The sequence below is a fragment of the Fukomys damarensis genome, unplaced genomic scaffold, assembly GCF_012274545.1.
Source record: "Fukomys damarensis isolate Sample0158 unplaced genomic scaffold, DMR_v1.0_HiC HiC_scaffold_21, whole genome shotgun sequence".
Classification (NCBI taxonomy): domain Eukaryota; kingdom Metazoa; phylum Chordata; class Mammalia; order Rodentia; family Bathyergidae; genus Fukomys; species Fukomys damarensis.
This window is the reverse complement of record NW_022900933.1, coordinates 8,016,317-8,038,149: the sequence shown is the minus strand read 5'-3', so window position 1 is coordinate 8,038,149 and position 21,833 is coordinate 8,016,317. Positions and strand designations below refer to the sequence as shown.

The 21,833-nt window shown below is 38.2% G+C and overlaps 1 protein-coding gene across 5 annotated transcripts in view; it reads left to right on the top strand.

Annotated features, from left to right (window-relative positions):
* Positions 1-21,833, top strand: part of LOC104847556 (coiled-coil domain-containing protein 170-like) — a 54,641-nt gene that overhangs the window by 10,902 nt on the left and 21,906 nt on the right. For 4 of the 5 annotated variants that reach the window (XM_033766920.1, XM_010603014.3, XM_010603012.3 and 1 more), the window contains exons 2-3: positions 246-583; positions 7,353-7,475. In XM_033766920.1, the coding sequence (XP_033622811.1) occupies positions 455-583; positions 7,353-7,475 (252 nt within the window). In that variant the 5' untranslated portion in view covers positions 246-454. Of the gene's footprint in view, positions 1-245; positions 584-6,200; positions 6,239-7,352; positions 7,476-21,833 lie in introns of those variants that run through there. The other variant, XM_033766921.1, reaches the window with a different exon arrangement.

Below are 21,833 nucleotides of genomic sequence, written 5' to 3'. Positions count from 1 at the left end.
AAAAAAGCACTATAAACTATCACATGCTACATTATTAGCTTCTGGTGGACTATCTTTTGGATATATCTTGAGGGGTATAGTTCAGCATTTCTGATGGATTGAGAAATTGAAGATGAGAAAATTTGTAAGTCAAGAACCTAAAGATATGATTCACTGTTAGGATTTAAATGAGTTTATTTATGCATAATAATAGCATGTTTATACTTGAACCTGTTACAATCTAAAGTGTTTGATGCTATTGTTAGAAACCAGGTCCACCTATCTCCAAGCAATAGGCTCAGCGAGCAGCTCCTTCTGAGGTGTGGCTAAACACTGCAGATCTTGAGTGGAACCTTCTGGAAGACTGTTGGCGTTGAGCAGACCTCAGCATCTCTTCCTGCGTGCTCTTTGGCAGCTCCTCTTGGAAGCACCTTAGATCACCATTAGCTGTGTTCCTGCTTCCTGTATCACCGGCATGTCAAACCTGGTCCAGTCTTTAAACCAGGCAGATCTAGGAAGGCTTGCTACTGGCCAAACCAAAGGGCCTCAGGGGGCTATGTCTTCAGAAGTCAGGCATCAGTCAGCTCAGAAGAACAGCCCAGTGGTGAGTTGTATTCTGGTATTTATTTTTTCCTATGCTCAGAAGTAAATAACCTCCCATATATTTGACAGCTAGAAGAAAGGCCAAGTCCAGCTCTACTTGCCCGTTTGCATATGCTCACCCCCTTATGTCTTTGCTCATGAATGATGCAAAAGATGAGGTCAAAAGATCTTCCTCTTCTTTCTTTTCTTTTTTTTATTAGTGCATGTTTGCAATACATAATGAGTACATTCCTCATGGTGCATGTACATAACACATCTTAATCCTTGTTATCATCTCCCACTCCCACTTCTTTTATTCCTAGCTTGACTCTAGAACAGGGACCAATGAAACATCTGAATCCAATGAAACCTCCAATAGATTTTATTTGTTTTTGCTCCTGTTGGTAGTTTTGACATTTCACTAATGTCCATTACCCTAAAACATATAAAAATAAGGGTCTCTGAGTTAATTTTATCTAATCCTGTTATTTTGCAGATTAGAAAAGTGAACATTAGAGAGAGGTCACAGTGATTTAGTGACAGAACTGAGTAGTGTGACCCTCAGTATCTTTCAAATATACCATGTTTACCTCTTGGTTTATAGACTTGTTTTATGAGCTAGACTTTAAAGACAATCTTTTGAAAATTAAATATCTTTGTAGGTCAAATGGTGTCCCTTCCCTTAATATTTATAAGCCCTTTGGAAAGATCCATCCAGACTTTATACTTGCTAGGAAATGGAGTCTGAGCTGAGGATTGGAAAGAGGGATGGTGACCTAGGGGAAATGTTTTATTTCTTTCTCCTGGTAACTTTAAATGAGGAGAAGCCTAGCTTCTTTGCTGGGGGGAAAATATCTCTGTGTGTGATAATGTGAAAGGATAGTATTCTTTGATCTTTAGTGATTGAACCCTTTTCAAGTACATAAAAAGTCATGACTCCCTCTAGGAATTTCAAAAATATTTTTTTGGTCTCTCATGGACTATGATAAGAGCAATAAAACTCATATATATGTATATATATAAATTTTATATTAGTAAAGTAATTGTGATCTTTTTTTGACTATTCCTCATTTAACTCTGAACTTTTTTTTTGGTACCGAGGATCAAACTCAGGTCCTTGTGCTTGCAAGGCAGGCGGCAGAACCACTGAGCTAAATCCCTGGCCTTAATGAACTTTATTTTAAATGAGTGGTAAAACAAAAAGCTTGAATTTGCAGTACAAATTTAAAAGTAACATGTTGCCAAGCCTTGTGGTATGCACCTATTATCCCAGCTACTTGGGAGGCTGAGACAGGAGGCTCACTTAAGCCCATGAGTTTGAGGCCATCCTGAGCAACATAGTGAAATATTGTCTCAAAAAATTAAAATAGCCAGGCACGGTGGCACACACCCACAATCCCGGCACTTGGGAGATTGAGGCAGGAGGATTGCTGCAAGTTTGAGGCTAGCCTCAGCTACATAGTGAGTTCAAGGCCAGCTTGCACTATAAAGTGAGATCCTGTCTCAAAAAGAATAAAAACAAAAAAATAAGAGTAACATGTTGTGTTTTCTTCTGGACTGACCAAATATATATTAAAATATAGATTGAATTTCAACTGTAATATAGCACAATAACATTTTTTGCTATCGGATAGCATCCTTGTATTTTGTGATTTTTTAAAAAGTCAGTTGAATTATATTTGTACTTTTTTTGGTCCCAGTGCTGCAGATTGCACCTAGGGCCTTGTGCATGGTAGGCAAGCACGTACCACACTGAGCTACATCCCCAACCCCATATTTTAACTTTTATATTTAATTTCAAACGCACTGAAAAGTGCAGCAACTACTATCACCCATCCTTTTTCTGTCCTGTGTTGTTGAGATGGATAATGTAAACAACAAAACAGGAAGGGGGAGACGGCCTCAGGTAAGAAACTTTGCTTCTCCTAGCAAAGATATCCCTGATACCCTGCTGTGAAGCATTGGCCACCTGTGAGAAGTGAAGGGACCCACAGGCCATGGTGGTGAGAGGTGGGGATGTGAGGGCAGCTGCTATTACAGACCAAAGTAGAAGAATTATTTGGCTTTCCTGCATTGTTTTTTCTTTCTTTTCAGGGATAACAATTATTCTGAAGTAGGAATATAATCTTTATGTTCATATTCTTTGTTTGTTTATTTATCTATCTATTTATTTAGACAGGGTCTCACTATGTAGTTCACACTGGCCTTGAACTCACTATGTAGCCCAGGCTGGCCTTAAACTCTGCAGTTCTGCTGTGTCAGGCTCCTGAGTGCTGGGATTACAGGTGTGAGTCACCAGGCCCAGCAGTGTTCATATTTTTAATACAAATGTCAAGGTCTCTAATGATATTTTAGGCATTTATAAAAACTATAAGGGGGAGGCTGGGGATTTAGCTCAGTGGTTCTGCAGCCTACCTTGCAAGCTCAAGGACCCAAGTTCGATCCCCGGTACCAAAAAAAAAAAAAAATTATAAAGGGAGTTCTATTAAATGTAACTTTCTTACTATTTGCACTCACTCTTATATTTTGAGACTTATTCTTTTTTATTCATATTATATATTCAAATTATATAGCAATTTTGGAGCATTTACTTATTTTCTTATAGAAACCTGCAGTGAGTATCCTTTACCACATGCCTCCTTGTTCATGTATTTTATTGTAGTGAGTTGTTTTGTTTTATTTTGTTTTGTTTTTTGGTACCAGGAATTGAATTGGGGACCTTGCACTTACTAGACACGCAGTGGCACAATTGAACTAAATCCCTGTCTTGTTCATATATTTGAAACAAATATGAAATATGGAAACTTTTCAAGCCATATTTGAAAGTACTTGTCTACCAAAATAAATTGCAGTTGATTATTTTCCTTTTGATGGTACTGAGGATTAAACTCAGGGCCTTCACACTGAGCTATATATTCAGCTCTTTAAAATTTTTTTATTTTGTAAGTCTCACTAAATTACTAAATTGCCCACTTAGTTTGGGTTCACACTTTTGATCCTTATGTTTTAGCCTCCAGGAGTGCTGGGATTATGTGTATGCACCACCACACCCACCTGAATATTTATTTTTATAAATTAAAAACCCAACTGGATATTAGTTATTATTTTATGTTTGGTATTTAAAATCAATGACATTGTGATGTACTAAATAAGATACTTAGCACATTTTGATCAATTTATCTTTCTATTCTAGATCTCAGGTATGCCATCAAATTAAACATACTTTGTGTGATATCATCACCATTCTGTGCAAGGCCTGTCTCATCTTGTTTTCCTCCATTACCTCCATTTCTGTCTCTCTTAATATATGCAATATATGTCTTTGAATATACATGCCACTTTGAAAGTATCTAATTTTGGTTTGTATATGGGATTATTTTTAAAAACATGTCATAATGGGGACTTGACATTACCTTGGTGGTAAAATTTGAACTTAGTGTGCATGAGGGCTTGGGTTCAGTTCTCAGCACCAAAGAATAAGTAAATAAATAAAATTAAAATGTCATATATATAAAGGGATTATTATATATATATGTACCACCTATCTTCATAGAATATTACCAGTACCATAGAAACTCCCAATGTGCCCTTTCCTGAGTCCCTTTCTTTGACCTAAAATTCAACCCTAAATATTTTCAATTTTTGTATTAGTTATTCTCTCACTTTCTTCTAGTTTTACCACCCATTTATGTATCCCTAAGAAATATTGCTTATTTTTATCCTTTTTAAAAATTTATGTGAATGGAATTACAGTGTTTTGTTGTTTTGAAAATTATTTTGTTTAGTGAAAATTGTTTTGATGTATGTACAATTTTAGATCATTTCCATTCCTTTGTAGTATTCCATTGTATGACTATATCAGAAGTTATTTATACATTACACTCTTATTTATTCTACATATGGGTTGGTTTCTTATTTATTCTATATATGGGTTTGCACTTTTGAATAAGGTTGATAAGTTTTTTTCTTTTAATCAGAAAGTTTAGGTCTGGGGATTTAGCTCAGTGGTGCCATACCATCTGCCTTGCAAGTGCAAGGTGTCCTAAGTTTGATCCCAGGTACCAAAGAAAGAAAGAAAGTTTAGTCCATTTGGATTTATTAATATTAAGAATATTTCTATCATCTCAACATGTGCATTGTATTTCTTCCATTCCCCCCTCTATTGTGCCAAAAACAAATTGTTTTAGGCTATAAGCTATTTTTCATGATTATAACACATTTTACTACTTTAACACATATACTGTACTTTAAAAAGTTATTTGAGGGCCAGGGATTTAGCTCAGAGGTTCAGTGGCCTGCCTTGCAAGCGCAAGGACCGGAGTTCAATCCCTGGTACCAAAAAAAAAAGTTAACTGAAATCTTTATTACTCATGAGAGATCTGAAGTTTTTTTTTTTTTTACTGCTTTAACTTACTTTTTTTCTTTTCAATATATATACCTTTTTTGTTCTTATATTAGTTATATCCTCCATTTTCTTTTTTTTTTTTAGCAAACCATTTATTGGTACATTTTAGATATACATAATGATAACACTCATTATAGGGAACTTGCACCTGTACATGATATATCCTGCCTCTTATATCCTTCATTTTCCACCACATAAATTAGATTATTTAAACCTATTAATTCTTATTTAGATGTACTCACACATTTTGCTATTTTTTTCTTTCTTTTTTTTTGGTAAAGGATCAAGCTCAGCACCTTGTGCTTGCCAGGCAGGCTTGGCACCACTGAGCTAAATCTGCAGCCCATTTTGCTATTTTTTATTCCAATTCTTTTTTGTATCTCAGAGAGTTTTTTGAGATAAGGTCTCTATAACTATGGGATCTTCCTGCATGTGCCAACATGCTCAGCTGTTTGTTCTGGGACAGGTCTCCCTATGTAGTGACTGTCTTGACTTGTTAAACCAGCTATATCTTATGCTCTCTTCTAGGGAACATAAAGTCAAGGTAGATCCCATTTTAAAGGTGACCTAGGTGTTTTTTATTTTTCTATAGACTGAGATAATTAACATGCTAATTATAGCTTTCCACTTGAGCCATTCAACTCAGTGGCTGTCAGTTAGAATAATGCACACAAACTTGCCTGTGTTGATACTTAAACTGTGTGATATTTTAAAGCTAACATCATTGTTATTCCCCTTTTCCAATTTAGGCTGATCCTGACTCACTATGTCATTCAGGCTGGCCTTGATCTCATGGGAAGTCTCCTGCCTCAGCCTCCTTAGAGCTAGGATTCAGGCATGGCTCCCTACATGCTGTCTTGATACTTGTCTGCAGATTTATCTTCACATCCACTTTTCTTAAAATGGATCTAATTTGTTTGTTAATATGTCTATATAATTTTCAAATTAAAATTGCACCTTTTATTTCTAGAAGTTTTATGTTGTTTATTTTTCTAGCTAAGTATGGGCTTGTATTTATGTATGTACGTATGTATTTCTTGTGTGGTGCTGGAATTTGAACCCAGGGCCTCTTATGCTAGGCAAGTGCTATACCTCTGAACTACAACCTTCTATTTATTTCTCATGATCTCATGAGACTTATTCATATTTTCAATGTATTTTTTTCTTTTAAACTTTTTTTTTTTTTTGCAGCACCAGGGATCCAATTTAGGACCTTGCCCTTGTGAGGCAGGCATGGCGCCACTGTGCTAAATCCCCAGCCCTTGAACATAGGTATTTGGTATTCTCTTGCTAATCTTTGTTCCTAGCATCTCTTTTTTGGTACCGGGTATTGAACTTGGGTTCTTGCACTTGTGAGGCAGGCGCTGGAACCACTGAGCTAAATCCCCAGCCTTTGTTCCTAGCATCTCAGTAGGCACAAAATTAACTCAGATAATTTTAGAAAAATGTATTTTCTTTCTTTTTTTTTTTTTTTGGTACCAGGGATTGAACTCAGGTCCTTGTGCTTGCGAGGCAGGTGGTGGAACCACTGAGCTAAATCCCCAGCCCAAGAAAAATGTATTTTATTTCTTTAGTGTAAGGACCATGTGATATGTTTTTAAATACATCTTTAGTTATTCTAGTTATTCTAGATACAGTTTTCATTTGAGTCATATAAATGCTATTCTTACTGAAATTTCCACTAATTACAATTTAGAACACTGGAAACCTTTTTAACATTGGGGAGAGAGACTAAAATACAGGTAAACAGACTCTAACTTACATCCTTACTGTAGGTGTGGCAAAAACACAAAATTCATGTTGACTACTGAAATCAGATTTTTAAAAAATTTATCTGCAATGAAAAATGAAACATAGCACCATGCTAAGCTGGTCGTGGTGGTGCACACTTGCTGTTTCAGCTCTGGGAGACCGTGACAGAGGCCTCAAGCTCAAGCCCAGCCTGGACAACTTAGCATCTTAGTGAGATCTTGTCTAAAAATAAAACAATAAAAAAGAACTGCTATGTCTTTGATCAATGACTTTCTAATAATTCTAGTTTCCATAAAGTTTTTGTTAGATACACATTAAAGTTTTCCCAGAAATTTTATACATTTTCTTGATTTCTGTATTCTCAAAAATTGTGTCTGCACAGATTAGATGTGCTGCATTTACTTAAGGCTAGTATTAGTCAGGTAAGTAATATCTTTTTTAAAAATATCAAGTAGCTTTTTAGGTAAGCATGTTACTTGCTATTTTCCTAGGACCTGTTGTATTTGTTAGGGTTCTGTTTTAAAGCTGTGTCCTATTTAAAGCCATTGATAAGAGTTTGTGTGGGCTGGAACACTGTGGGTTTTGATCCACAGGGTGCATGCTTTGTTAATTAATTTGCAATTTTTCTTTGTAGGCTTCTTTTGATCCACTTCTTGAAGTAGTTACCACTAGGAACCCAATCATGAATTGTACAAAGGCAGCTGACCATCCTGGCTTTGCTGGTTTGCTGATGAAAAACAAGAATGTTTTATCTGAGGTAAATGAATTATGAAAATAAAACACTGAGAAATTATATTCTCTGTAAAAGCAGGGACAAAAGCATTCTTTGTTTGATTGGTTTTTTTGAGACAGGGTCTCACTATGTAGTTGAGACTGACCTGGAACTCACTATGTAGCCCAGGCTGGTCTCGAACTCACAGCGATCCTCCTGCCTCTGCCTCCCGAGTGCTGGGATTACAGAAGTGCTCCACCACACCCAGCTAGGGAGAGAAGCATTCTGATAAAAGGTTCAAGGTGTTACCTTAACCCAATTTTGCTTTTTCCCTCAATTTTGAACTTTTATTATGAAAGGGCACTAATTTAGATGCAAGTCTGTCTTTTGCCAGGGGACCTTCACTGTGGATGGCCTGGGTTAAGGGCATTTGAGTTGATTGCCAAACACTGGGGGTTAAACAGTACCTATGGGATACATGCTCAAACTTAGGTCATAAAAATAATCAGTTACATGTATTAAACTTTTTTTTTCAGTGCTAAGGGTCTAACCCAGGCCCTTGTGCATGCTAGACAAGCACTCTGCCACCCAGCCCTAATCATTTCTAATGAAGAGGAGGAGCTGCTATTTTCAGTATACCGCCAACTGGCAAATATCCACTAGTCTTGTTTAATATTTGATGAAACATCTGAGTGGAAGCAATTCATAAAGAAGACAGTACATTTTATAGGAAATACCTTTACTTTTACTCCCTGTGATAAAGACTAAAAAATGCTTATAGCAATGCTTTAGTTGAGCCTAAGTAATAGGATTTGTTGAAAGAATCATTATTATACAGTGGGCTTGAGCAGGGGATGGGATAAAATAAAATAAAATTTACTAACAAATGAACAAACAAACAAAAAAACAAAACAGAATCAGTCTTATAGGAAACCATGGTTGGAAGCCCATAGCCGGTGTTATTGTTAAGGCCATTATGATGTAGTTGTGTACGGATATATTTTAGGGTTACTTTACTAAATAAAGTGCACAGAATGCTTGCATTTTGGGGTGAGTGGTAAACCCTTTGAAGAAGTAGCTATATATGGAGGCTGTATTTGTTTTCTAGGGTTGCTATGACAGAGTATCGGGGGTGCCTGACCACCTGACTGAGGGCTCGGCAGTGGATGAAAAAAGGATAAAGAATTGGGCTGGAGATTTAGCTCAGTGGTTCTGCCGCCTGCCTCACAAGCACAAGGCCCCGAGTTTGATCCCCGGTACAAAAAAAACAAAAAAAACCCAAAACTGTTACAGAATAAGAATAATAAAGAATAAAGAACAAAGGATTGTGTCTTATGGGGGGGCAGGATTTGCTCTTAGCTCTTCCTGGCTAAGACCAGGACCTCTGGACTTGTCAGTATTTATTGGTTACATAACAACAGGAGGCATAAAGGCAAATGTAAGGAACGATGGGACTAAGGCACTGATGAACAAGGCTTGTGAAAGGGAGGAACAGTGTGTGCGTGTGAAGGGCAGGTGGTAGTTAACGAGCCATAGCAGTGGCCTCTCTTCTGCCCAGGACCTTATTAAAGTTCTTTTCTGTCAATAGCCTGGCTACGAGTTTCATTTAAGTAGATACAAATATTCATTTAAGAAGATACCTAGACAAAGACAAATATCTGGTGAATACTTAAATTTTATAAAATTTATTACAGTAAGAGATGCATTGCTATTAATCCTCATCAAAGTACTACCCCTTGCTTTGAACACATTTATGCCTTCATTCTTGCACTTTCTGAAGCAGCTCTGGAAGTCCTCTTTCGTGACTATGAGATGTGATAACAAATATGGTGAGTGCTGCTGCTGACTGCCATCCAACAGAAAGGCAGGCCCATAAGAACATTGCCACGGAGTGTAGTGGTGCATATCTGTCATTCAGGCATTCAGGAGGCTGAGGCAGAGGATCCCTAAAGTTCAAGGCCAGCCTGAATTACATGGTGAGACCTTGTCTCAAAAAACAAACAGGGATTGGAAGATATAACCCAGTGGCACTGTGCCTGCCTGGCAAGTGCAAGGTCCTAAGTTCAATCCCTGGTACCAAAAAACAAAACAAAATATTACCATGTGTCTTCTAGTATTCACCAGATCTGGCCCTGTGTGAATTCTGGCTCCTTGTCTTGTTTTGTTTTTTGTTTTTACATTTGTCTAGAGCTCTGTCTCACTAGTAGTAGAGGAAGCAGTCCAAACCTGTGGCTCAACTCTTAATGGAGGCTTAAGAAAGGGCTCTGACGACATCCTTTCAGGTCACTCTGAAGCAGAGGATAGCTGATGATCACTGACAGAGTTCCCCTTCACCTTACAGAGGAGTCCAGATAGGACAAGATGTGGAGATTTTGTACTAATTACCTGGTCAGGCTGTCGGGAGCTAGTTTCTTCGGAGGGACCTTTGGGTATCTGCCAGAGAGTAGCCCTGGCCATGACCCCTCAGTGGTCACCTCAGTTTCCACTAATTTTACACAATCAGAGATCTGTCTCCAAAAGGAATCCAGTTGCCTATCTGGTCAATGGTCCACCCACCATTGGCTTCAATTGGAGTAGGCATTCACCAGAAGGCAACTGGAGAAACCTGTCCTCTGCTTTGAGAGTGGCAGCTGCCCTAAAGGCAATTACTAACTGGCAGGGTAACCACTGTTTGTTTATGATTTTATAAGGGACAGATAAAAGCCTGAACTGTCTTTATCTGAGATCATTTGTATTTATTTATTTTTATACCAAGGATCCAACTCAGGTCCTTGCCCTTTCGAAGCAGGCGGCTGCACTACTGAGCTAAATCCCTGGCCTGAGATTGATTTTTTTAAGAGACCCATTTTACAACATTTTTAATCAGCTAAATCGAAATGCAACATATACAAAATGAATAAAAAGTAATATTTACAAACTACAATGCATAAGAGAAACAAGAAATCTGTAAACATTTAAAGCATACAACTTTAAATTAAGATACTCTTGAAACAAAAGCTGAAACAAAGGCAGAAGAAAACCAGAATCTATGAAACTAATGTACAGAGCCTATGAAACGAAAGGTACAGTCTATGAAGCAAAAAGACCACAGTTAGAACTTATGAAAGCAAACTCTTACCCCCGACCAGTAATCTCGGTGGAAGACCTCCAAAGTGATATAGGGGGAACAGATGTAACTCCCAAACCTGCTAGGTATCTGAAACATGAGTTCGTGGTCTCTAAAATAGTGGAATGAATTCTAGGAACAACAGAAGTTAAGAGTAGGAAAAATTCATAGAGGAAAAGAAAGCTTCTATCTAAGAGAGACAGAAAGGGGTCCAGAAAGTGGGTTGCTGCTCTTGCTCTTTGAAATTAAACATTTTAAATTGATTCATGATATCGAGGCAGCCACATCAGTACAACTAAAGATACTCACAAAAGAGGACTCCGGGAACTACATCAGAAAGTGGTAAGCATGTGGGATAATGTGTTTGAAGTAAGGGAAAGAAGTTTGAAAGAGACTAATGGCAATGTGTCTTTTACTGTAATAATTTTTTTTTTTTTTTTTTGGTACCAGGGATTGAACTCAGGACTTTGCACTTGCCAGGCAGGCACAGCACCACTGAGCTACATCCCCAGTCCTACTGGAGATAAAATTTTTAAAAAATTTGCAATTCATTGTAGTTTTTGATCACACTGTGTGTGTGTGTGTGTGTGTGTATGTGTGCATGCATGCATGTGTGTCTTTTCATTTTGTTTGTGCTGGAGCTTTCTCTCTTTTAGCCTAGAGAGGTGTTAAGCATAACGTTTAAGTCTGAATGTAGCTTATATAGACACGGTGAGTTTTATGATACCTTTGAGAGATTTCTTATATTTGTCTCTCTCTCTTTTATTTTCAGTACTTGGAGATCAAACCCAGGGCTGTTGTATCACTAAGCTACATTCCCAACCCTTTAATTTTTTTTTCTTCCTTTTTTTGAGACAGGGTCTTGCTAAATTGCTCAAACAGAACTCAAACCTGTGACCTCCTGCCTCAGCCTCCCTCGGTATTAAGATTACAGGTGTGCACCACCACACCCAGTCTATAGTTGTCTTCTTTCAGAGAAACAGGGCGTCAATCCCTGAAAACGAATTCCTGAAGTTGTATCATGGGTAACACCATTCTCCTCTACAATATAACTTATTATTAAATACTTAAGAAGTTTGGGAGCTTTGATGATTTGGATCTGGATTAGGTTAAATTTTAACATCTATGCACAATTCTTTAAAAATCTTTTAAACCAAATTGTAAAGAGTTCAGGAACCTTATTTAAGGAAAATATGTAAGTTATTTGCAAGAATTTCAAAACATTTATTTGTTTTTTGAGCCAGGACCTCACTATATTGCCCCAGCAGGCCTTGAACTCCTGGGCTCAGGTGACCTTCTTACCTCAGTTTCCCAAGTAGGTAGGATTACAGATGGCCACCATTGTATCAACTCTTAAATTATTTTTATTATTTTGGTTTTATGAAACAAGGTCTCATTACATAGTTCAGGCTGGCCTTGACCTCACTACGCCATGCTGACCTCAAACTCCTGCCTCAGCTTCCTGAATGCTGGAATTATAGTTTTATACCACCACACCCAGCTTCAAATTATTTTTAAAAAGCTACTTTCTATATAAATGATTTCATAAATCATTTGCTAATTACAAGTGCTTTTCCATCTATCTGTCAGAGCAAATATCTAAAAGGCTGTAAAAAAATCTCATTTTGATTATTTTTGACATGGTTTTAAATACCATGTATATTAAGAAGTATTCCACAGCTCCTACTAGCAATTTCTAAATTTAAGAAAAATTAGTGACAGTTACTATATGGTTTCCTGGTGTTAAAGTTATTTTTAAAAAGTAAGTCTAGTTGATTTCATCAGAATATCTGAGCATCAGCGTGAGTCATCTGCGCTCTTTGAATAACCTATTGTTTAATCCCACAGGAATACAATTGTCTCGATAAGGTAGTTTTTCTCCACACTTTCTAAATTTTCTGTTATAATTAACTTTACCTCTTTATGAGACATACAAAAATAATTATCATGTGTTTCTGCCCAATAATGGAGAAACAGGTGCAAGAGAGCTATATTTGGGCAAAACCAGATATAGAGAGAATAAATGTGACCGTCATATCTAGTTTAGGCAAAATGATATTGAGCTAAAACTCTTGCAAAGTACTAGATGGGCCACAGTGTTAATAAATATGAATTAAGGGGAAAAGTCACTCGTAATATGGATAATAAAGTCTGCCATCCTAAATTGCAGATAAATTTAATGTGTTTTACCAGTATATTTTAGTTTGATTTTTATGGAAACTTTTATTTGTGAGAGAACATGGTTATACTGTATACATAAGATGTTTTTCTTGCCACAGAATAGTAATAAAGTGAAGTAGAAACTTGATAGCTGTAGCCAGCTGTAGAGGGGGCAAATGGCAGTAAAAAAAAAATGTTCAGCTAAAAATATATATATTAGAATAATTACTGTTGTTTTTAATGGAAATTTTTACTGAGATGATTGTATTTTGTTTATTTGTTTATTGTGTTTTTGAAACAGGGTCTCCCTATGTACTTGAGACTGACCTGGAACTCACTGTGTAGCCCAGGCTGGTCTCGAACTCACAGCGATCCTCCTGCCTCAGCCTCCTGAGTGCTGGGATTACAGGCATGCGCCACCACGCCTGGTGAGATGATATAGATATACCTGTAGTTAAAGTAATGGAAAGCTGGGCATGGTGGTGCACGTCTAAAATTCCAGTGCTTGGAGGCTGAGGCAGGAAGATCTGGGAGTTCAAGGCCAGCCTGGGCTACATAGCAAGACCCTGTCTCAGAAAACAAACAAAAAAGCAGCGGAGAGATGTCTTATGTGCCCATTCTCTTTCTTTTTCCCTTTGCCTTCTCCCCCTTCCTCTCCCTTTCTTCTTCATTTCCCTCTCCTATTCTTTCTCCTCCTCCTTCTCCTTCTCCCTCTTCCTCTCACTTTCCCCTGCTCCTCCTCTTCACCTTCTCCTCTTTCTCTTCCTCCTCCTCCTCCTCCTCCTCCTCCTCCTCCTTCCTCTTCTTTCTTCTTTTTCCTGTACACTGAACCCATGGCTTTATGCACCCTAGACAAATGTGATGTTCTAGAATTAGATAGTGATGATGATTGTGGAACTTTTTTTTTTTTGAGACAGGTTCTCTCTATGTAGTTCAGACTGGCCGTTAACTCACTATGCAGTCCAGGCTGGCCTCAAACTTGTGGCAATTCTCCTGCCTCAGCCTCCCATGTGCTGGAATTATCGGTGTGCACCACCATACCTGGTGCAACTTTTAAATGTACTAAAAACTACTGAATAGTTTAAGAGGACAAATTGTATCTCACTTTATAGTGGAGAAAACCTAATTTACTAATGACTATATAACCTGTGAGTATACTAAAAAATACTCCACTGTAAATTTTAAATAGATTGGGTGTGGTGGTGCTTGTTGTAATCCCAACACTTGGGATCCCTGTGAGTTTGAGGTCAGCCTCAGCTACATAGCAAAACCCTCTCTCTAAGAACCAAAAATCAGTCAGTCAAGCAATCTGCTGCAGACATTACTATACACATTTTGGTGGGGACATAACTTTTCATTTCTCTGGAGAAAATGCCCAAGAGTACAATAACTGGTTCAATATAGTAATTTCATGGTTAGTTGTATAAGAAAGTTGTCCAACTGTTGTCCAGAGTGGCTGTCCTAGTTCTCATTCTTAGCAGCAATATATTAATGACCCAATTTCTCTGCACTCTCAACAGCATTTTGTGGTATCACTGTTTTATATTTCAGACCTTCTAATATGTGTTCGAGATCTCATTGTGGCTTTCATTTGCATAATCCTAGTGACTGACCGCATTGGACATGTTTTTATGTCCTGTCATCTGCATATCCTTCCAGATAATTTTCATTTATGTCTTCTGAGAGTTTAGAGAGTTCTGTATATTCTAGCCCAAGTCCTTTGTTGACAACGTTAATCAACAAGCTTTATCTCAATTTTTGTGGTAGTCTAGGTGTAGCTAAGTTCTCAGTACCTTACTGTTTTCCAAATCTAACATCCAGGTTTTCAAGTTTGAGTTTCTTTGACATAAAAAATAATATAGGAGGGCTGGATATTTAGCTGAGTGGTGCCACTGCCTGCCTAGCAAGCACAAGGTCCTGAGTTTGATCCATGGTACCAAAAATAAATAAATAAATAGCAGGAGTCTTAAAATCTTAGCATTTGCAAATTATTGGTCATGAAAAGAAAGTAAAACACTTGAACTAACAAATCTTCTAGAAGACAACTGACAAAGTTTGGTCATTAAAAGGAAGATTAAGTCGATCTAGAAGTCAATTTTGTGTCTACTTTTCTGCTTGGCCCCGAGACTCATGTTACCTCAGATACTTTTCAAGAAACACATACCTAACATTATCTCAACATTATCCTAAAAGTAAGATCTTAAATCATAGTTCCTTTATCACAGTACAAGAAGGCAGTACCACTGGATCCCACAATTCCAAGGAGCATTATTTATATATATATTAGAGAGCGACAACCACTCTGGTGCAGAGCACCTCTCTAGTACAGAAAGACTTACTGGTTAAAATAATGCCAAAGGGCTTGGGCAACTATTGTGATTACTATAAGTTGAGATTTGTAATAATGTTCATAGCAACAGAGAGAGTTTCTACTCAACATTTGTGAGATACTGCAATGTGGAGGGTACTTACTAAAATAAGGCATTGGACAGATGAGGATAGAAAAACAAAATGACACACACAAAAAAGTTGACTATGGTTCTCCTCTTTTTTTTTTTTTTTTGGTACCAGGGATCGAACTCGGGTCCTTGCACTTGCAAGGCAGGTAGCGGAACCACTGAGCTAAATCCCCAGCCCGAGTATGGTTCTCAAACATAAGAAAGTTAGGAAGTGAGGGGATAACAATGAGGGGAAGCTCAGGTAAATTCCCTAAGCATGAGCTTCTTGGGGGTGGTAGCAGTTGGAGTGGACTTGCAGACAGTTTTACAGAGGTTGAAGGGGGACTGGCAGAGGAGATGGGGGACAACGGGGCAGCCAGAGTGGCCTACTTACAGGAGTTAACAGTCAGTGGGGATCCTCACAGGGATGCCGGGGAAGGTGACCTGATGAGACCCGCGGTGACAGCTCAGATATCCCTGCTGTTCTGTGACCGTTCTTTTCATGCCCCTGTTATTATACCAGTTATGGTATATTCTAATTACTTGTTTTGAAATTGGTCTCCCTAGTGACATGGGAGAATCTTGAGAGTTCTTAATCATCTTTGGATCCTCAGAGCCTGATACATACTTAGAAAACAGAAGACATTAAAGGCTTATTTGTCAAATTAATGAAAGGATGATTCTCAAACAGAAGGTCTTCTAACAGTGCATGAAATGGACAATGAGGCCCAGAAGCAAGACAAAGGCATTGGGCAGGGGAAGAAAGAGGGAGATAAAGAAAATATATACAGATAACAGTCACAGACTTACTGGCTTGAAAGGAAAGATAAAGGAAAAAGATGGCTCACAAATGATTGCTCTGATAACAATTTCTAGTGAAAGTGTAAATGAATTTGAAACTTTAGATTTTTTGGTTTCGTTTTTGTTTTTTTGAGACAGGGTCTTGCTGTGTAGTTTTGGCTGGCCTTGAACTCAGGGCAGTCCTACTGCCTCAACCTCCCAAGTGCTAGGATTACAGGCATGTGCCACCACACCCAGCAAAACTTTAGATATTTTTAAACATTGGATCTTGTTATTAAAATGTATTTCCTGCAAAATAAAAGACAGATGGTGGGAAACAAGAAGATAGACTTTGTGGAGATGGGAAGAATTTCTTATTTCCATTCCTTCCACCCATGCATTCATTTGTTACATCCTACTTATTGTCACTTATTTTCAGTTTTTCTCATCCCTAAGTATGCATAGTGCACTTCAGTCCCTTAGATCCTACTTTAAGAGCTACAGATAGAATCAGAGATTTGCCAGATGTGGTGATGCACACCTGTAATCCCAGCATTTGACAGGCTGAGACAGAAAGATTGCCACGAGTTCAAGACCAGCCTGAATTACACAGTGAGACTCTATCTCAGAGAGAGAGAGAGAGAGAGAGAGAGAGAGAGAGAGTGAGTTAAACAGTCTAAAAGATTCATTTTGAAAATACTTTTTTTTCAGGGTCGAGGATCAAACCCAGGGCCCCATGCACGCTAGATAAGTGCTCTGCCAGTCACTTCCCCAGCCCTTTTTAAAAATATTTATTTATTTAGAACCAGGGATCGAACTTAGACCCTTATACTGGCAAGGCAGTTACGGTGCCACTGAGTTAAATCCCTGGCCCTTTTATTTTATTTGGAGACAGATCTCTCAGCACTCTGGGAAGTAGAGGCAAGAGGAGCAAAAATTCAAGCCCAGCCTGGGAAATTTAGCAACTTACTGAGACCCTGTCTCAAAAAATAAAAAAGGGCTGGATGTGTAGTTTGGTGGGAAGGCCTTGGATTTTAATTCCCAATACCAACCAAACAACTAACAAATAAATAAATAGGACTGGGGATGTACCTAGTGGTAGGGAATACCTGGGTTTGATCCCCAGCTGAGGCAAAAGCATTCAAACTACATGAGTTGCTGCAGCTATTCAGTGAATCACAAGTTCAGTGCCGACTGTGTAATACAGTAAGACCTCATCTAAAAAACAAACAAGAAAACCAAAAACCAAAAACCCCCTCTATATTTACATCTATTTTTTGTGGTCATTCAAAGGGAAAAAACCCCCATAATCTTGGATTTGTCACATTCAAGTAAGCACTATTCCTTAATGCCTGCAAAACACTTCCTACAGACACTAGAAAGATTTTTTTGTGTGTGTGAAACAGGGTCTAGCTACATAATTCAGGCTGGCCCTGAACTCCCAGTGATCTTCCTGCCTCAGTCTCTAAATGCTAGGATTATAGGTGTGTGCCACCACACCTGGCTGTCCATTATTATTATTATTATTGTTGTTGTTGTTGTTGTTATTATTTGATACCAGGGATCAAACCCGGGACCTTGTGCTTGTGAGGCAGACGCAGTGCCACTGAGCTAAATCCCCAGCCCGCTCTGTTACTTTTAACAACTATAAGCATTATATCTTCAATTTCATTGGCTGATACTGGTTTATTAATTTTTTTATCTTCTTGATTCAATCTTGGTAATTCATATGTATATAGGAATCTGTCCATTTCTTTGGTGTATTCCAGAGAACCTGTACTCTAATAAGATGGAAAACAAAAGAAATGGACAGAGATACTTGGATGCATATGAATTACCAAAGCTGAATCAAGAAGATATAAAAACTCTAAATAAACATTTATCAGTCAATGAAATTGAAGAATTAAAAACCTACCAACAAAGAAAAGCCCAGGCCCTGACAGATTCACTGCTGAATTCTTCAAGAAATATAGAGAAGACTTAATGTCACTACTTCTCAAACTCTTTAATGAAACTGAAAGGGAAGTAATACTCCCAAATTCATTCTTTTTTTTTTTTTTTTTTTTTGGTACCAGGGATTGAACTTGGGTCCTTGCGCTTGCAAGACAGGCCACCAAACCGCTGAGCTAAATCCCCAGCCCCCAAATTCATTCTTGGAAGAAAGAATTACCCTGATAACCAAAACCAGAGAAGGATCCATCCAAAAAAGAGAACTACAAGCCAATCTCCCTAATGAACATAGATACAAAAATCCTCAATAAGACACTGGCAAACAGAGTAAGCAAATCATAAAGAAGATAATACACCATGACCAAGTAGGATTCATCCCACAGACACAGGGATGGTTCAACATATGCAAATCAATAAATATAACACACCATATTAACAGAGCCACACAATCCTCTCAATAGATACAGAAAAAGCGTTTGATAAGGTCTAACATCCATTTATAATAAAAACTCTAGAGAAAATGGTATGGTGGTCTTTATCTCAATCTGATAAAGCCATCAGTGACAAGCCAATAGCCAACATCATACTAAACAAACAAACAAAAAAACCCTGAAAACTTTCACTCTAAAATCGGGAACAAGACGAGATGTCCATTGTCACCATTTATTCAACATATTTCTGAAAACATTAGCCAGAGCAATTAGACAAGAGAAAGAAAAGGAACAAGGATAGGAGAGGAGGAAGTTAAATTATCATTATTTGTGGATGGCATGATTTCTACATAGAAGACCCCAAAAACTCCACCAAAAGACTTCTAGATTTAATAACCTAATTCAGTAGTGTAGCTGGATACAAAGACAACACTCAAAAATCAATAGCTTTCTATACACAAATAACAAACTCACCGAGAGAAATTAGGGAAACAGCACCTTTCACAATAGCATCTCCGCTGTTGGTGGAAGTATAGAGTGGTACAATCACGGGAATCAGTGTGGAGATTCCTCAGAAAATGACAGCTAGAGGTTCCATTCCACCCAGCCATTCCCCTTCTTGGTATCTTCCTGAAAGAACTAAGAGTGCCAGGGATTTAGCTCAGTGGTGCTATGCCTGCCTCATAAGCACAAGGTCCTGAGTTGGATCCCGGGTCCCCAAAACAAAACAAAAGGAATTAAAAGCATTGGACCATAGCGATATCTGCACGCCCATGTTTATAGCAGCACAGTTTGTAATAGCTAAATCTTGGAAACATCCCAAATGCCCATTAACCAATGAATCAATAAAGAAGATGTGTTTTTTTGTACAGTGGAGTACTACTCTGTTATAAGGGTGATCATGAGACATTGCTAGCTAAATGGGTGCACCTTGAGACCATATTCTTTAAGTGAAATAAACCAAACATACATGTTTAAATACCAATATTTCTCTGGTGGGAGAAAGCAAAAGTGGGAACAAGGACCAAAATGTACAATAGATATTGGGAAATGGGAAGAAAATGTTCAGGGAAGGTGGACAAGGGAAGAGGGAGGGGGAAAAGAAAGAAGGGACAAGAAAAAAGAAAGGCTGGGAGGTAAAATGGAAACAAAGCTTTTATATATGAGGAGGGGAAGAGGAGTACAAGGAGGGGAGGGGAATGGGAAAAATGGAGCAAGATACATCACGTACAGGTACCAATTCCCTATGATGAATGTTATCATTATGTATATCAAAGGCATACTGATAAAATAAAATAAATATATAATTCATTAAATAAAAGATACAACACTGTAGATGAGATCCTGAGGTCAGGAAGTTTCTGTTGATGAGCCTTTACCAAACAGTGACCAATGTCTCTCAACCTCCACGAGGCTAGAATGTTTATTTTGGCCCCTTCCTTGACCTTGCGTACTGGCAGAAATACTAGTGAGGAAAATGACCCCTTCCTCTAAGTTGTTCTAATGAGATGTAGTTCAATTTACATGCAGTAAACTGAGGCTGAGGCAGGAGGATCACTATGAGTTCAAGGACAGGCTGAACTATATATAGTGAGAACCTGTTTCAGAGAACAGAAACAAAAAGATATCACAGGGGAAGGAATTGATACCCAGTGCCTGTGACCACATCCAGCAAAAGAAAATGGTCAGCAATGCCAGAGGTGTCAATGGTGCATGGTGTGATGACACTGGAGTAGAAACAGTCGACTCTGGCCATTAGGAGATTATAAATGGCTCTTGAGAGAAGAGTTTCCAGAGGGAGGCACAAGGGCTGAGAACTGGAATGATAGAAAAATCAGATTGTAACTGATGAAGACTGAACACATGGGACTCTCGATGATCACTCTGTGTAACAAAGGGGAAATGTGGGTTTTCAGACTGAGCATAAATCACTTGCCCAAGTCCATTGCAAATAACTGAGTTTCCTGTGTAGCTCACTAGGGAACTTTTGTGTGATTTCAATTTCCAAGAGGGGACCGACTTCAATTTAGTGTCCACTTGCAATTTAGTGTATGCCTTTAATTTTTCAAGGCCTAATATGCTCCAGACACTGTGCTGGGCCCCTGATATGTGCTATCTTTAACCTGCGCAGCCACCATATATAGGTTGGATAAGAAAATGGAGCTGAGTCGTCTGTGGCCACGGTCTGTTTTTCTGTGACTTTTGAGGACTTTCCCCCATGTTTTACTTTCTTGCTTTATTAAACACCGGGCTTACTGAGATGTGTTTTAATGACTGGCAATGTAATTTTTTAAAAAATGAAGGCCTGTTTTGGGTGACAGCAGAGCTTTAATTCATTTTCAAAATTTATCTTTTAACTTTTATTAGTAAATGTGTATAGCAAGTAACTACATTCCTTGTGGGAAGTTGGTGTATGTACGCAGCACATCTTAATTATTTTTACTTCCGCTTCCTCCCTGCTTTCCCTCCATGTCTTGGCCCCCTTCCCGTTTGCAAAAGAGCTGTCTCCCAGCTTCAATTTATTTTAATTTCATAGAATTTTTAGACATAGCAAAAACGCACCTTATATAAATACTGGACTAAAAATTTAGTTTCATGCTTGGTTTTCCTACAGTCTCTGCTGCTAGAAAATGTAGCATTTCTAAGTAATGTGATTTTTTTCCAATGGTAATGTTCCTAACCTTTTTCTGGTTGTAAAATTAATGACCTTTTTACAATGTCAAAATTAAATTTGACCCTCCCCCACGTATTGGTTCTCAGAATCACACATAGCATTTTAAGGAATTTGAATTGTGTGTGGTAGTCCCCGTGTCTATAATCCCAGCTACTCAGGAGACTGAGGCAGGTTTGAAGCCAGCCTGGGCAACTTCGCCAATCCTTGTCTTGAAATAAAAAATAAAATAGTCTGGGGATGTAACTCAGTGAAGAATACTTCCTTAGTATGTGTGCATAAGGTCCTGGGTCCAGTCTCCAGTACCCCTACCAAAACATAATAAATATTAAAGGTTAATAGTGAATAACTCCCAGAATATTAGCAGCGGCTCACTTTTCCCTTGTCTAATGAACTTGCTCCACCTACAGAGGAAAAGAGATTTTTTAAATGCTACTGAAAGATAAATAAATTGCTTCACAGCAGCTGTACCCACCCATATCTCCCCCATCCCTTCCTTTTTGGTCTCCTCCTCTTTCCGTAGCCCTGCTGGCTATATAGTATACTTCCCGTTCCCATAACCCATCACTCTTGCTGCTTTTCACAGCTCTATAATCCCTTCCTTAGCTGCCTTTATATATATATATATATATATATATATATATATATATATATATATAGAGAGAGAGAGAGAGAGAGAGAGAGAGAACCAATTTAAGCCTTGCTCTTGCTCTTTCCTCTTGATGATCCTCTCCATTTCTCAGATGAGCCCAAATAAGACCAGGAACAAAGTGTTATAAACAGAGGCTCCTCTCCTGAAGAAAACCCTGGAAACATGTTCCCCTTTACCACACAACAGAAATCAAACTATCTCTGGCTAAAGCACTA